We start from the raw sequence: 18,030 nt of genomic DNA, 5'->3' as shown, positions 1-18,030 counted from the left end.
AGGAGAGAGAGGAGCTCTAGTGGCGTACACCTGTTTACAGTTTTTTTCAAATATAAGGTTATATTACAGCTGCGCCCCAAGTTCCTACTGAAAATATCTTTAGACTTCCATATAAACCAGTCTATCCACCTCCCAGCTTTCTTTCCAAAACTGCACCAGAACAAAAGGGAAGTGACACTGGCTGTCAGCAGAGCCACAGCTTTCTATTTGGATAGAACTAAGCGTTTTCCTCAAGGGCTTAGACTATTTCTCTCCATTCCAGACAGATCTAAGGGATCCTCAATCTCTAAACAAAGACTCTCTAGGTGGATATCAGATTGCATTACCTATTGCTACCTCGCTCATGACCTTCATTCTCCTTCTGGAGTTCAAATTCACTCCACAAGATCTCTTCACTTCCATAGCCTTCGTCAAGAACATTCTGGTCACAGAAATATGCAGAGCGGTGACTTCGACATCTGCTCATACATTTGCTGAACATTATGCAATCACCCATGACTTAGCATCCAGTGTCATATTTGGCTTCATTTTCTTATCCTCAATACTAGACTCGACTAAAGCTCCACTACAGAGTCACCTAGAGTGGAGCGCCCATAGGGATTTTACTTGAAGAGAGGGTTACTTACCTTGTCAGTAACTCTGGTTCTTAGTTATGTGCCCCATGTGTGCTCCACTACCTGCCCTCCTCGCCTCTGCTTTGTAGTTCTTACCAATGAGCTCTGCAGTAAAGAAGGAACTGAGGATGTTAACCTATGTGGTATTATATAGCCCTGTTGCAGGGTACAAGACTGGGAGAGTGCATCTGCAGGTCGAACAAACATTGCTACCTAAAATCTTTGATCTGAGGTGTAGGGCATGAATATACCTAGAGTGGAGCACTCTAAGACACACACATGTAGAAGAACCACAGTTACTACACACGCTGAGTAATGCTCTCTTTTGTGAACTGTAGGTGCTGCAATGCAGTGACCTACAAGATGATTCTAATAATAAAATATACTTTGCAGATAAAGGAGTGTGTGTGTGTGTATTCTATTTGAGTAACGCTTTTTTTCTACTTAAAAATTAAGAAAATTCAGAAACAAAACATTTAACTTGAGTTGTGGTTTATCACCATCAAACTTTAAGATTCAGGAAACACAAAATTAGGGATTGAACTTCAACTACAATTTTTTTTCTTGTATTATATTGTCACAAAGATCACACCATAGCCTTAACATCAACCAAAATATGGAATAACTTTTGTTTTCTGTATAATATGTATATATTGAACAATTCCTTACTACGCTTGTGTTTTAAATTACAAAATGAAGTAGTAGTCTTCTCTCCAAACAGTATCAAAAGAAGTATCAGCAAAAAATAAAAATCCCAAAACAACGTAATTCTATGGGGAGAATGTACTTTCTGCAGGGAAGTTGATGCAAATAGAGAAAGTAAAACATATAACTGAATGTTTCTTCATACTTGGGATACTTTGTAGGCAGTGCAGACATCCATGAAATCAGGGAAGAGAAACCTTTTCTAGGGATGCTTATGTACAAAAATATTTATCCAATCGTTGAAAATCTACAAGCTGAAAAAAAATTCCCATTAGGAATTTTGCGTAATGAACAACTAAGATAAAGCATAAGGCTGTGCTGTGGGGAAGTAGCTCTTCATTTTCACACCTGACCTGATGACTTTGTCTCAGTTACTTTGATTAGTGTCACAATTAAATTAAAAATGGCACTTTTTTATTTTCCTTTTAGTTATATGTAACTTTTTTTATTATAAAAGGTACTTTAACTTTTAATAATATAAGCAATTAAGACTAGAGTATGATATGTTGTAAACATTACATATTACAATTTTAAATTAAACCTTGAAGTTAATTCAAAATTTTCAATTTGTAGTTTGTAATTGGGGATGGAGTATGATTTTTTTTTTTGTAAAGATACAAAATGAGATTTTTCTTGTTTTATGAATTGTAGTTGAAGGTTAATTCACACCTTTGTCCCTTACTTTTTTTAAGGTTTGATGGGGAGGAACTGCAACTCGCATTAAAAAAATGTTTGTTTCTGATTATCTTATGAAAAACCCAGCTGCTGAAAACGTTTATTTTTGTTTATGTCCTAGAATAATAGATTCAAGGTCAAAAGGGACTATTATCATCATCTAATCTGAAAAATCAGTAAAAAGCATACTGGTTTGGAAGCTTTTTGTACTAGTTTACCAAGGACTTTCTAAACCTGTAAAGTCATGAGCTATTGAATATTAAAACATGGTGGTTGGTGTATTAAATTTGGTCATGTTGATTATAAAAATTGGCAATTGTTTCACATCTCAAAAAAAGTTACTGTCTGATGTTTCTTCTGCAGAGCTTGAAAGTTCTATTGTCCATTGCAAATAGTAAGCTATGTAAAAAGTATTCATTTTAAAATAAATTGAATTTCCATCCCTTAAAGTTGGAAAGATAACATTACAAATGTAATTCAAGTGTGAACTAATCTGGTGCTATATTCCTAAATTTGCATGCAAACAGCTCCAGACCCTTTGGTGCTTTGCTTAGTTTTCTTAAGCTTCCACACTGGTGGTAACTGACCATTGTGTTATCTGATCTCACTGCCTGCTATTCAGAAACCTGTGCCTATCGGTGAAACTGACAGAATTCGGATAGCTTTTCCCCTGCTGCTGCTTAGGTAAACTTTGAACAGCACAAGCACTTAAGCTATTCGCTGGAGAGTAGGACTTGAAAACGGAGGCTGGGTTGAATGCATTCCTTTGCAGTACTGGAAATCTGAGAGGTGAAATAGCAGAGCACTCCCAGTCCAACTAGGTAGCAGCCAGTAGGCTCTGGGATGGGAGAGAATATTCCTTCTACTTTCTAGAAGCCAAAACTTGTGATGAGAGGCGAAGGGAGGCTTCAGATTTAGTCATCTTCTAGCCAGAGTCTGATGGAAAGATGGAGCCTGGTGAGGGTCCAGGGACATTACCCTGGCAGAAGTCCCAGTAGTTTAATTTTTTCCCAGCAGCTTGGGAGTAGGGTGTCTGGCTTATCTCCTGTGCATTGCCTGTAAATCTTTCCTTCCTCCATCTTTTGTGTCATATGTTGGGTTGTAGGTTTAATAATGCATCTATATTAGTATCTAAACTTCTTGCTGTGGAATCGTTACAGAACTCTGGCATTCACTGTTGGTGAATTAAGTCTGAATGTTGCTAGTGCACACGTAGATCTAGGTGACAGGGCTTGAAAATCTCACCAGTCTAGGAATGGATGTTCATAAAGTGGGAAAATGAGTGATTTGCAAGATGAGATGTTCATAAGAATGATGGAAAGAGATTCTGGAAAGGAAGGAAGAATGGCAGGATATATAAGGGAGGAGATAGAGGACACAATGTAGGGAAAGATGAGGGTGGGAAGAGAGGAAAAATGATAATGGAAACTGCTCAGGAAAAGAAAAATCATGATCTAAAATAGGAAAAAGTGGAGTGAAGCCAAGAAGGGAAGTTGTAAAAGAAGCAGAAAAGATGTAGTAAGTTACATTTAAAAATAAATAAATATATAAAGTTATTTGACAATATTCTATTTAACTGTGGTACTCAAACATGCACAACTGTTTTGCTTGGAGTGTTGGGCCATGTGATGTGGCAGTACATTTCCTTTTCACATAGGTAACTAGAATTTGTCCTTGAACTGGAATGTATTGTTTTTCCTCCCTTCCCCATCCCCCCCCCCCCCAATTCTGTATTACAGTTTCTTCTTAAAGCTATGCTAGAGTTTTTGTCAACACTAGACATACTTGATGTTGTAACTAGAATTTGGACTCCCAGTACATCTATAACACATTTTGCTTCCAACACTGCCCAGGTGTTATACCACTGCTTTCTGACCTCCTCTGCACAAGGATTTAGTAGGCCAGAAGACATGTACCTTTCTCTTCAACTTTATTCTCCTACTATCAGTAGTACTACTCAGAGAAAACCATCATACTAGTGTACAGCCAGCTAACCCAAAGTCAATGTTAGGTTGCTGGTGGCCATCTGAAGAGATAAAGAGGATCAGGACCAGATGAATTGTCACTTTAGTATATAAAGACTTCAGTATATAAAAATATGATTAGCTGAGAGGGGTATAACTTTGAGCAGTGCAGAGAAACGCTTAAGGGACTTAAGGTCTATGACAATGGCAGCTCTGGCTTGAGGCTGAAAATGTATCTATTCTGTGGTGATCTGTACGGAATCCTTAGTTCTTGCTCTTCCAAACTGCCCTAAATGCTACTAGATAAGACAGAGGCAATTTACGCAGTCTGATGAAATAGAAACATAACTGCTCTGTTAAATTGGTGGATCAGAGGGATGAAGAGCTGCACTGCAGTGTGTCAGTGGTGGTGTTGAGATCTTCATGGGATCCCAGCATCCAGACATGGCAGTGGAGATGGCAGCTGAGATTTTGTCAGGAAGAACAAGAATACCGGCAAAGAACTTTCTATACTAGATATGCAGTTTTGGTTATACTATGTACAATTGGAGCTGTTTTTTCAAGATTTGAGGCTAGAGAGAGTTTTCTGAGTTGTTACGAATATTGCCATTTAATGTTTTGGTAAACGACTGGAGTGGAAGTATCCTCTTTTGTCCTTGCTTTGCCACTTCCCACTCTGCTCTGCCTTCAGAGTTTTCCCTACCTCCCTGACATTATCAACAGCTGCCATGCTCAGCACTTCTAATCTGGTTCCTCTGTAATTTCTAAACTTTCATAGTTTCTAAGACAAGGAGGGACCACTGTGATCATCTAATCTGACCTCCTGTATGAGGCAGGCCATAGAAGTTCCCCAAAATAATTCCTAAAGCATATCTTTTTTTTAAATCCATCTTGGCTTCCAAATCTTGACTTTTCCCTTTACTCTTTTCTCCCTTTTGATGCATATGAGCTGCTGTTCCTAGGTAAGATGCAAGTTCCTGGGTCAGTCTACATGTTATTTGGCTGAGCCATGTGTCATGCACAGACTCAAAATGGTGGATAAACAGGGAAGGAGGTTATTGTAATCATACAGTAACCACAATTTACATTCTTCCAGTTTAATGCCTGAAAAACAGTTCTAGGCATATAATGATAATAAAGGAATGACACATGAAAGTAAGGGAGAGGTAACTACGTTGCCTATCCTGATAGTTGCCAAATCCAAAGTAAAGTTTTGGAAATCTAGCAGAGATACCAATTTTAAGACGTACTTTCCCCAATCCTCAGTTGGTATGTCTGAAACATTTCAGAAAGCATTTTTTCAAACCTTGCAATCACATTATGGGGGAAATACATGATTTCCCTCCACAGATACATAGGGGTTCACGCTGCCTTGCCGTTCATGGAACTGGTCCTCATATCCATGTGAATAACTCTAGTGTAGATTTATCAATCTTTGCCCTCACTCTCAAATTGCCTTTTTTTCTTGCTGTGCTTTGCCCTTCACAAAGAAGTGTGTATCCTATCTGTATATAGTAAGTGACCGTTAGTCCAGTTACACGGACTACCCTTTTCCTCTCCACCTTTTACCCACAACAGGATTATTGAAGGGGATGTCTTTTTTTTACACTTTGATATGATTTTTTACAGAGCCTCATGGTTGACAGAGTTGAAGCCTTTGGTCAGATCGATTAAAGGCCATAGTACAGCTCCTTGTGGTGTTGACATTTTTTCTGGATCTGCCTTGCTGCTAAAATCATATTGGTGGTGCCTGTTGATGGTCTGAAGCCACACTGGGACTCTGGAAGTAGTTCCTCTGCAAGAGGGAGCAGGTGATTCAATAAGATTCTAACAAGTATCTTCCCAGCAGCAGAGAGGAGAGCAATGCCTCAACAGTAGCCACAGACAGCCCTATCTCCCGTTTTGAAAATGATTACTATGTTAATGTTACATAAGTCAGTAGGGATTTCTTCGGTGCACCAGATTTTGAGCATCAGCAAATGAAGCTTGTTAGTCAGTGTTTCTCCCCTCACTTTCAGTACTTCAGCTGGTATGCCATTAGGACCTGGTGCTTTATTGTTTTTCATTTGCTTAATTGCTTTGCAGACCTCCCCAGGCGTTGGTGGATTGGCAAGAGTTTCCCAGATTGGGTGCTGAATGATGGAGTTGATGGTGTTATCAGTCACAGTCTATTCTCGATTTTAGAGGCTTTTGATAGTGTTCCTTCCAGTGCTTTTTGATGGGTTCATTATCTTTAAGAAGGATACTGCCACCTTCGGATCTTGGTGGTGTGAGGCCATATGAGCTTGGTCTGTTAAGGTCTTTGTCTCACAAAAAAAGCTCTGCATATCATGTCTGTCAATGAATGCTTGGATTTCTTTTGCTTTGTCCTCCTACCAGTCGTTTTTGATTTCTCAGATCCTCCTTTGAACTTCATCTTTGAGCTGATGGAAAGAGCTTTGCTTCTGACTGGATGATGGATGGTTTTGCCAAACCCAGAAACTTTTCTCTTCCGGCCCAAACGGGCTGTGATCTCAATGTTGTTGCCACCATCAGGACTACTTTGAAGACAGGTAACAAGGCTGATGGATTCCTCATAAGCCTTATGGATGGTCTGTTTTAGGGCTTCCTAATCTTCTTTGACACTTGTGTTGTCATTTCCAGGGGTGCATATGGTCCGTTTTTCATCGAGGAGTGCTTGGAAGTTCTTTTGGTGCACTGTGGATTGAAGTGTTTGGATGTTGTATTGCCGTCTGTATGGTTTGGATTGCTTTCTGTGTTTTGATGCAGTCTTATTGAACATGACTGACCTCATCAGGTGGTGGTCAGTCCAGCAGTTGTTGGCTCCTCTCATAGTCTGGGTGATTTGGACATCTGTTAGATCCTGTGTTCTTACAATGACATAGTCTAAGAGGTGCCATTTTTTGAGCGGGGGTGTTGCCAAGTTGTTTTGTACTTGTTGTAGCTTTGTCTGAAGATTGTGTTTGTGATCACAAGGTTGTACTCTGTGCATTTGCTGAGTAGAAAGATGTCATTGGAATTGGTCTTGCCCACTCCTTTCTCATAGAGCTATTCCATACATTAGAATCTCAGCCAACTCTTGTGTTAAAGTCCCCTAAGAGGATTATCTTATCTGTTTTTGGAATAGATGACAGAAATTTATCAAGGTCAGCGTAGAAGGATTCTTTCTGTTCTTCAGTGTCAAATGTTGGTGCATATGCACTGATGATGGTGACAAATGACTTGTTGACTAGTTGGATACAGAGGGTCCTAAGGTGCTCGTTGATGCCAAAGGGGAACTCAATCAGGTGGTTGACTAGAAGGTTCTTGATTGCAAAGGCGACACTGTATTTGCCTGTCGCTTGCTGGTTTCCTTTCCAGAAGAAAGTGTAACCACTAACCTCTTCCCTCAAGTGGCCTTCATCTGCACATCTTGTCTCACTGAGAGCAGCAGTGTCGATGTTGTACCTTGAGAGTTCCCGGGCGAAGATTGCTGTTTTTGTCTTTCACTTTTTGAGTCATCTAGTTAGGGTATGGACATTTCAAGTTGCAAGAAACATTTTTCGACCGCATTGGGAGTGATCTTTCTGAATGCGGTTATCCAGTCGGGTATGGTAGGATAGCTTGTTTGGGGCACCTTTTCTAGCCCCTTCCCCGTATTACATGAGCAGAGAGTTTCCTAAAAAGGCCTGCTCAGTCGTGACTGCTGTGCCTAGACCGGAGGCACACAATGACCATCTTGCGGTCACTGCCTACATGTGGATCTGTGACTAGGGACTCCTTGTGATCACTTCATCTATCCCCATCGCTGCAGGACTTTTATGCGTGGGATAGGGAGAAAGTTCTTCCTGTGAAAGAAGCTTGTATGTGAGTACTTTAATGTGAGGGAGCTGTTGCACACCAGCAGCCACACAAATCTTGGCAGAGGAGATACCTGTGTCTGGTGGCAAGGAGGTCCACAACAACCATGGGTTTCTTCTCCATTGCAGCCTTCATCTGCCTTTGCAGCCATTGAGAGGTAATCCTGCTTTATCCACTTGCTCTGCCATTGAGGTCTTATACTCGGTTGTGTTGGGCTGTGCTTTGTCTGGTACCTTGCCTTCAACCTTATCGCCTTGGGTGACCCTACCAGGAGTGCAGGACTCCTGATGGCATTGTTCCTAGAGTCTTAATTATGCTCAAGCTTCTTCACCATGTCAGGGTGGCAGCCCAAGAAGACGCTGCAGTGTGTACATAGCCACAATAAAAAACAGTTCTAAGATAAAAGGATACAGACAATCCATAAAATCACACTGAATTCATAAGCTGTACATAGACAGGGTCCCCAAATCATTGCAATAACCTTGACACTAAATTTGATGGTACTTATTAACCAGGAGGAGATGAGACATTGTATTTATACATGTTTATTTAAGCAATTGAATAGCATAACGTTTTTATTCAGCTTCTTAATTTTTACACTTAGAAAATAGCATGACACAATTTTTATTTATTAGATAACTTCATACTTGGAATTTGTGTCATGCTGCATTTGGATCAAAATTGGAATTCAATTACATGTACAAAACAAGCATTTTAAAATAGTTTATTAGTTAAATAAAAGTACCTGAAATGTCATGGTTTCAGGTAGCTGCACCTGTATTCCCAGTCTGTGGTCCAACAAGGGTACCCAGTTTAGGGTGCTAGCTCCCAGCTGTCAGCTCTCCTGGGTGAAGACCCACATCTCACTCCTTCTTGACCGGGGACTTTAAGACTGCACAGCTTCCTGTTGTATCCTGTGATATCCATAGCAAGCCAGACTGCCTAAACAGGCCAGCCCCCATGCTTTGCTTTCTTTTCAATGTATTGCCCATAGTTATGAGTTATCATACAACTTCTTCTAAGCAAACACGTTTAAGCTGAGTCTATACCTAAAACTTAGGTCAACCAAGCTACATTGCTCAAGGCTCTGGAAAAAATTCGTGCCCTGTGCGATGTATTGAGGTCAGCCTAACCCCCACAGTGTACACTGCTACCACCTCTCAAGGAAGTGTATTTACTACAGCGATGTGGGGGGAACACAACCCTTTCTGTCACATAAGTCTACACTATAGCACTACAGCTTATTCTGAAAGTACAAGAATTACATTGAAAACATATTAAAGAATGAAAGAACCTACTTGCATGCCAAAAATCTTACCAGAGATAATCCCAACTCCAGCCTAGGGCTCTGGTAGATTTTAGTCCTTCAAAACCCATCATAGGTTTTCTCCATGGTTACGAGTTCATCTCGATTATAGATCCAGAAGCAGAACCCAGGCTGGGCACGTGAGCTGTTTCTCCTTGTAGAGCTCAGGCCTTTGCTGATTACCTGTTAAAGAAAGGCCAAGATCAGACAATGAATGACCCTGGGGTAGCATCCAAAGGCTGGGTTTTTGGATAAGCAGAGTTAGAGAATTTGTATTAAGCTATCCCCAGGGATTCCCCAGGAAATCCACTTAACAGGTATTGTCCCAAAAGTCCATAGTTGTTTGGCAGATTTTCAGTATAGTTTTTTGAACTCTCAGGTCTCACATCATAACCCCCACCACCTCACGGGTTATGTACAATCCCGTCTCATAAAAATGCATAAACTTAATACAATAAAGTCCTTTAAGGATATTGCAGGAAATAGCCCTATCAGTCACATGCTGAGTACATTTAAAAAAAACAAACACAAAATATGTTTTGTATTTTAAACTGATAGGAACTCTTATTAGTGAATTAACAGATTGTTTTTGGTCATCACGGGCCAGATTTTTCAAAGGTGTTTAGACACCTAAATATGCAGATTAGATGCCATGTGGGATTTTCAGAAGTGCCTAAAAGCAGGTTAACTTGCCTGATGTGCTTCACATTTTTAGAGTTAATAGATCCCATCCTCTAGTACCTGGGTTTTGTTCATAGATTGGAAGGGGAAAACAAGCTTTCTTGGTTTTTCAGTTCCAAACTGGTTTCTTAACTTTGTTTTCTTCTTAGACTAGTTGATTCATTCTCTCTGCACCTGCTAGCTAATATGAAATCAAAAATAATTTAAGGTAAAAGATTTTCTGCACAACAAAATTGAAAGTAGTTATATTTGGAAAACGTAAATACCAGCACTTGCTCCACTGTAAAGAGTGAAAATAATATAGTTAATGTGGTACATAATACTGACATTTATGAATTTGGGTTGTCCTTAAAGTTAGATGTTTTCTCCTGATTCTGAATATAATTAAACAGCAGCACCCTATATTTCCTTTAAAATGTGAGGCGGACTCGGTGCAGCACATATTTCATTTATGTGCATTATTTTAATAAGTTATAATAAATTTAAGCCTTAATTTAAATTGTCATAATGTCAGATTTAAAGAAAAGGAAAACATCTAATTTAAATAACGAATTTTATTAGTTTTTTAAATCCGTCCTGGCTTAAGGAACTGCATGCTGCTATTGTTGGCAGGCTCCTGAAAGAAAACTCTTGCAGGTGCCAAACCTGTTGGACCTGCTAAATGTCATGGTTGGCAACCAGAGATCAAGTCAGAGAGTGGTTGGATCACATTGTCCTGCCTCAGAAGCGAAGGCACAGGCTTGTCACTTGAGAGGGGTGTTACATGGGGGACTGGAAAAGGGTTTCAGGAGGGGCAGCCTTCAGAAAGGTTAACTTTTTCGCAGTCTAACTGTTGTGAGTGCTTATGCAGGACTTTATCTCATCAGCTTAAGTTTGCAGGAATAGTGCTGGGCTGAGGTTTAGTTCTGTTGTTGTGAGATGTCTTTTGTAATAGTTGCCAATGTTACAATTTGCTGCAGTTGACGTTTTCACTTTGGATTGCTGCAGCTTTCAGAGAAGCTTCTCTCCCTTTGACTAATTTGAGGGTTATAGGATTTGCCCAAATAACAAATCTTAAGCATGGACCACCCCTGCCACCATTAGTTGATTTTTTTTTAATTTTTTTTTAATTTAAACTTCAAAGGGTTTTAATCCAATTTTAGAGAGTTTCATTTTAAGAGCACACTTTGTAGAAATTTAACTGAATTCATATATTGGGTCAGTTGGATGGTTTTAGTGCTTTTAGGTAATGTGTGTATATATAATCAGTTCATGTAGTAGAATCATGAATTTTGTTGGATTTCATGGCTTGACCCTTGCTGCTAACAAGGATGTGTCTACATCAGCAGTTCTCATTCAATGGTCAGGAGCTCCCCGGGAGACCATGAGCAGATATTAGGGTCTCCGCCAAAATAAACCAGAGAGCAGGGCTGGCACTAGACTCGCTGGGACCCAGGGCAGAGAGCTGAAGCCCAAGCCCTGCTGCCCGGGGCTGGGGCTGGGGCTGAAGCCAAAGCCCGAGCAACTTCTTGGGGACCTGGGCAACTGCCCTGCTTGCTGCCCCCTACTACCAGCCCTGGCTTTTAATCTACTGGATATCCAGAAAAACAGTTGTGGCACAGGTGGGCTGTGGAATTTTTATAGCGTGTTGCAGTGGCCTCAGAAAGAAAAAGGTTGAGAATCCCTGTTCTAGGTCACTGTAAAAAGTATTACTTTTTAATGATCTTTTTGTTTTTCTGAGCATGCCATTTATTTAATATATGTGGTTTGAATAAGCACCAAAGAGTCCTGTGGCACCTTATAGACTAACAGACATATAGGAGCATGAGCTTTTGTGGGTTAATACCCACTTCGTCGGATACATCTTTTTGAAGTGGATATTCACCCACGAAAGCTCATGCTCCTATATGTCTGTTAGTCTACAAGGTGCCACAGGACTCTGCCGCTTTTACAGATCCAGACTAACATGGCTACCCCTCTGATACTGGTTTGAATAGCTGATTACTGCTTAAAAATGAGCATGTTTAAAAATTATCTTTCTATTTATGCATACAGAGTGTATTATTGTTGACATAAACATATTAAGAATATAAGAATGGCCATACTAGGTCAGACCTAAGGCCTGTCCAGCCCAGCAGCCTGTCCTCTGACAGTGGCCAATGCCAAGTGCACCAGAGGGAATGAACAGAATAGGCAATCGTCAAGTGATCTACTCCCTGTTGCTCACTCCAAGCCTCTGGCTAAAAGGAATGAAAGTAAGGAATGCTTTTTAAAAATGAAAGGCTTGCAGTTCGCTAAGTTTAAAAATATACAAGCTTGTTTCATCCTAAATCATAAGAAGCTGATGTTTTCATTTTTGAGTAAAGCATGACTTAGCAACTCTGACAACTCCTACAAATGTTACCTAACGTTAAATATTCTTAAACGTGTGTGTTTAAAGACAAACCGATAGATTTACCTCTTTCACAAGGCAGGTGCGGGAGTAAGTTAGTGTACTTCGTTAGCTGAAAACTATAGTAAGGAACTTTTATGCCCTCTTTTCTTTCAGGTCTTTCATAAAAGAAAGTAGATTAGGCAGAGTTTGTGTATGTAAAATGTTTAAACTGTAAATTTCTGGGACACTGGCCATTTTGATCACATGCCTCTGTGTCATAGTATGTATGTCATTTTTTTTTTTTGGGGGGGGGGAGGGTTGAAGGAAATTTCAAAATCATCCTCCTTACATGTCCCTTGCTTCAACCTCAACTGTGTAGAGGTTATCTTTTCATAACAAAGTGCACACACCTGCAGACATGGAATTAGAATACAGGATCCACAGCTTTAGAATACACCCTTTTTCTGCCACTTGTCTTTACTACTTATCTGTTTAGCAATGGAAGGACTTTTTTAATGTTCTAAACTGCAATATGCTTGTGCAGATGTTTTACACACTCTTGCTCCAGTGAATTCAATGACAAAAAATTCCATGGATTGGAAATCAGTATTTTGCCTATTACACCCCAAACCACCCACAACAAAAATATTTAATAACATTATTTAATCACAACCCAATTTCTTCAATGAATAAAGCAGCTGCATGAGTTTTCAAAGAGATACATATATGTAAATCTGGAGGGGTAAAAAAGTCAAATGACACCCAGATTTGAATTTTTTTACTTTAGGCTAAGTTCTTAATGACCTATAACATTATCAAACAATTTGAGTTTTCTTTGTACTTCTTAAAACATTCCCTTGTGCCTTCAGAATAAATTTAGCAACTTTCTGACTAAACTAGTTTTCTAAGCAAGAGTTAGTGTGACTGAAATATGTCTCTGATTAGGGCTGTCAGTCGCAGTCAACTCACGCAATTAACTCAAAAAAATTAATCACACTGTTTAATTTCGATTGGTATTCTATTTAATATTTTGGATGTTTTCTACATTTTCAGATATATTGATTTCAATTACAGCGCAGAATACAAAGTGTATAGTACTCACTTTATATTATTTTTATTACAAATATTTGCACTGTAAAAATGATAAACAAAAGAAATAGTATTTTTTAGTTCACCTCATACAAGTACCGTAGTGCAGTCTCTTTATCATGAAAGCGCAACTTACAAATGTGGATTTTTTTTGTTACATAACTGCACTCAAAACCAAAACCATGTAAAACTTCAGAGCCTACAAGTTCACTTAGTCCTACTTCTTGTTCAGCCAATCACTAAGAGAAACAAGTTTGTTTGCGTTTACGGGAGATAATGCAGCTCGCTTCTTGTTTATAGTGTCACCTGAAAGTGAGAACAGAGGTTTGCATGGCACTTTTGTAGCCAGCTTTGCAAGGTATTTATGTCCCAGGTATGTTAAACATTCATATCCCCCTTCATGCTTTGGCCACCTTTCCAGAGGACGTGCTTCCATGCTGATGATGCTCGTTAATTAAATTTGTGACCGAAATCCTTGGGGGAGAACTGCATGTCTTCTGCTCTATTTTACACCTGCCATATATTTCATGGTCTAGCAGTCTTTGATGATGACCCAGCATTTTGTTTGGTTTAAGAACACTTTCACTGCAGGTTGGACAAAACACATAGAAAGTACCAATGTGAGATTTCTAAAGATAGCTACAGCACTCGACCCAAGATTTAAGAATTTGAAGTGCTTTCCAAAAGCTGATCAGGATGGGGTGTGAAGCATGCTTTCAGAGGTCTTAAAAGAGCAGCACTCCAATGCGGAAAATACAGAACCCAAACCACCAAAAAAGAAAATCAACCTTCTGCTGGTGGCATCAGACTGAAATGATGAAAATGAACTTGCGTTGGTCTGTACTGCTTTGGATCGTTATCGAGCAGAACCCGTCATCAGCATGGACATGTCCTCTGGAATGGTGGGTGAAGCATGAAGGGACATAGGAATCTTTAGCACATCTGCCACGTAAATATTTTCCAGCGCTGGCTACAACAGTGCCATACGAACGCCTGTTCTCACTTTCAGGTGACATTGTAAACAAGAAGCAGACAGCATTATTTCCTGCAAATGTAAACAAACTTGTTTGAGCGATTGGCTAAACAAGAAGTAGGACTGAGTGCACTTGTAGGCTCTAAAGTTTTACATTATTTTGTTTGAGTGCATTTGTATAACGAAAAAAATTAATTTGGAAGTTGCGCTTTCACGGTAAAGAGATTGTACTTCGGTATTTGAGGTAAATTGAAAAATACTATTTTTTATCATTTTTATGGTGCAAATATTTTTAATAAAAATAATAAAAGTGAGTGATGTGCACTTCGTATTCTGTGTTTGTAATTGAAATCAATATATCTGAAAATGTTAAAAACATCCAAAAATGTTTTATATAAATGGTGTTCTATTATTGTTTCACTGCACAATTAATCATGATTAATTTTTGTATTGCAATTTTTTAATCACTTGGCAGCCCTATCTCTGATAGAAGATGGATGCTACTTTAACTGTAGAGAAGCTACTATCTCTTCATCATATAAGACAGGAGTGGCAAACATATTGCCTGCCCAAAGGACCCACAGCTCCTGCGGAAATTAACAAAGGAATCTGCCTATAGCTCTGCCACAGTATAAAAGAGTTGGGAGGTAGCTAAAGTAAAAATGGGTGGAGTGGAAGGGGGAAAGTCAGGGTCTCTTTCCCACTTTGAACTTTAGAGTCCAGAAAGTGGGGACTTGCATGTACTCCTCTAAACTTAATTTCTAGCTTAGATCTGATAACGCTGCCACCAACCACAGATTTCAGTGTCTGGTGCACTCCTTGTCCCCCCAAAACCTTCCCTGGGGAGACCAAGACCCAAACCCCTTGGGTCTTAAAACAAGGGGAAATAAACCATTCCCCTACTTTCCCCTCCCAGACTTTCCCCTCCCTTGGTTACCCTGAGAGATACTGTGATTCAAACCCCTTGAATCTTAAAACAGAGAAAAATTCACCTTCCCCCCTTCTCTTTCCCCCCCACCAATCCCTGGTGAGTTCAGACCCAGTCCCCTTGGGTCTTATACAACGACAAAATCAATCAGGTTCTTAAAAAGAAAAGCTTTTAATTAAAGAAATAAAAAGTAAAAATTATATCTGTAAAATCAGGATGGAAAAATGTTACAGGCTATCAGCTTTACATAGACCAGAGAGACTCCCTCCCAGCCTAAGTATAAGTTACAGCAAACAGAGGTAAAATATCCTTCCAGCAAAATACACATTTGCAAATAAAGAAAATAAACATAAATCTAATCCACCTTTTCTAGCTAATACTTACTATTTTGAAGATGGAAGACTGTTTCAGAAAGATTGGAGGAACCTGGTTGCATGTCTGGCCTCTCTTAGCCCCAAGAGAGAACAAAGAATAACCCAGAAAGCACAAAACAAAAGCTTCCCTTCACCAAGATTTGAAACTATCTTGTCCCCCGATTGGTCCTTTGGTCAGGTGTCAGCCAGGTTCACTGAGCCTGTTAACCGTTTAGAGATAAAAGACATTAACCCTTAACTATCTGTTTATGACAGGGAGATAATGTCTTAGCCCCTACCCTACCTCCTTTAGCAATAGTGCCACAAATGCCCCTCAGCTTTGGCTTAGGAGAAGGTCCTTCCCAGTGCTCCCCGCCCACATGAGTCACCCTTTGTCTCTTTCCTCACCCGACTCCATTCCTGCTACCACCAGTCTCCCAGCACTGGGATCAGAAGAGCCTTCTTTCCAGACTTCTCCCTCATTGCCACTGCTGCTGTGCCTCATACTACTAAGGAAAAGGACATTTTTTATTACTACGCTCCCACCTTAGTCCAGGAACCAGGACCTGGCAGGCAGGAAGAGTGGGGAGAAGAATCAACAAATGGGGTAGAGAGGAGGAACAAGAGAGAGTAGGAAAAAGGGGGTATGGGGGGAAGGAAGTTGTTGAGAAGAGGAGGATGTAGGGTGGGGGAATGCCAAAGTGAGATTGGGTGGGAGTGGAGAGGGTATACGTGAGGAGGTGTTGTGAGTGTCCAAAATGAGACAATGGATAGAGAAAAGAGAGGACAGTCACATAAAGAATGGAGGTTATGGGGGTGAAGGAAGTAAGTTTCAGGAATGCAAAGGCTTTCTTATGATAAGTCTTTAAATGTGATATTTTACTTGGCTAGCTAAAGGACACTGCAGTCAAAAGACTGCAGAATTTTCTTCCTAGTGAAATTTTTACTCTCAGTACGTAACTAAGCAGGTACAGAACAAATTTATCATGCCTGATATAAGGCAAATAAAAAATAACTATTTTCATATTCCCTGAAAAAATTGAACTCCTGGATGTTGGTCCTTATTCTGCAATTTAATGTTTGGAGCAGCTGCACTATTTGGCCCATTGTGTATGCAGTAGATTTTGCTGTGGTACATCATTAGAGGAATTTTAATAATTATGCAGTTCTGAACTTCAGCAACTTTTTTGTTTTTGTTTTACTTTTTAGGTGTATTAAACTTCAATCCGGATGCAGCTGATTTCATTACCAGAGAGAGAGAGACTCCTGATGTAAATTGGAGAAGTCTGGGTAGATTAGAATCCAATAGGAATCATAACAGAAATGATACTCTACCACTTCCTAGTCAGTCTTCTGATAGAGGCACAGACTATGAAAACTCTTCCACAAAGCAACACAGCTTTTATGGTCCAGAAAGCCAGTACTGTAGCCAGCAAGATTTTCTCCAGCTAGGTGGTACCAGTAAACCTCATAAGAATCATAGTTTTCAAAGTCAGCGATGGCAGAGATCTAGAAGTGATAGGACATATACTAGAAACTGGATAAGGCAATCATCTACTGATAGTGCGAAAGACATGACAATTTTAGATACCACATTAGTACCAAGGTGGAGAGTCAATCCTAAAGAATACAATGATTTTTGCTCTTCAGAGAGTGACAAGGAAGTATCTAGTGCAGATAATAGAGGGGCAAAGCCAAAGAAAACACCCTTGATGCCTGCACCTGGAAGAGGCCTCAAAGAGAAGGGGAAGCAGTTACGTGAGCGGGATAAGAGAGTGACATCTAAACAGAAGGATGATATGTTTAAAAACATACAATCTCTGGATCTGACTCAATCTGACTCTTCAGAAGCATCTGTTGCCAAAGCATTGTTTGATGGATATGCTGGCAATAGTGATGAACAAAAAAGATATTCATTTGCAAACAAGAAATACCCCAGGAAGTCCATGTGGAGTAAACCCCAATTTGGTAAAGAAATCCAGAAAAAACAAGATACTCACCGCAGTAAAAATACAAAAGAAGTTAAAAAGCCTCCTCTTATTTACGCTCCAAAAGATAAAATTAGAGAGAGGAGTAAAGAATCAGGCATTCACAACAATGATCAAAACTTGACCAGCATAACACAAACTCACCAATTAAGGGAATCAGTCAAATATGGGGGAAGACAGCTTCATCTACAGGTGGGACACACAACCTCCCTTCACTTCAATTGGACTCAGTATTGGAAAAAGCAGAGTGATGTACCAAGGAACAAGGAAACTCATACAGGTAAGTTTCCTGGACTGGTTTAGACCTCCAAATTAAAGGTCTGGTCCTGTGAGATGAACAATTTCAACTGCTGTTTAAGTTAGTTGAAGATGGTTGGCATTTCACAGGAGTTGCTCAACACCTCACAGGGTCTGTTTCAAAGGATGCAAAGGATACTTAACATACCTGGATTATAGTTAAATGCATCTGTTTGCTATGTGTCTGGTGATTTTTCCATAATTCCCTCTTCATTATAGAAAGGTGGCAGCCTTTCCACATGTGTTGTTTAAAGCTGAATTTTG

General features: G+C 39.7%; 1 protein-coding gene across 1 annotated transcript in view; it reads left to right on the top strand.

Moving 5' to 3' along the window:
- The window catches only part of NFX1 (nuclear transcription factor, X-box binding 1), a 235,223-nt gene that overhangs the window by 9,606 nt on the left and 207,587 nt on the right, over positions 1–18,030 (top strand). The window contains exon 2 of the mRNA XM_032803700.2: positions 16,691–17,749. Within this exon, the coding sequence (XP_032659591.1) occupies positions 16,691–17,749 (1,059 nt within the window). The remainder of the gene's footprint in view (positions 1–16,690; positions 17,750–18,030) is intronic.

Source organism: Chelonoidis abingdonii, chromosome 2 (assembly GCF_003597395.2).
Source record: "Chelonoidis abingdonii isolate Lonesome George chromosome 2, CheloAbing_2.0, whole genome shotgun sequence".
Classification (NCBI taxonomy): domain Eukaryota; kingdom Metazoa; phylum Chordata; order Testudines; family Testudinidae; genus Chelonoidis; species Chelonoidis abingdonii.
Note: the sequence above shows the minus strand (reverse complement) of the source record. Positions and strands in the feature narration are given on the sequence as shown.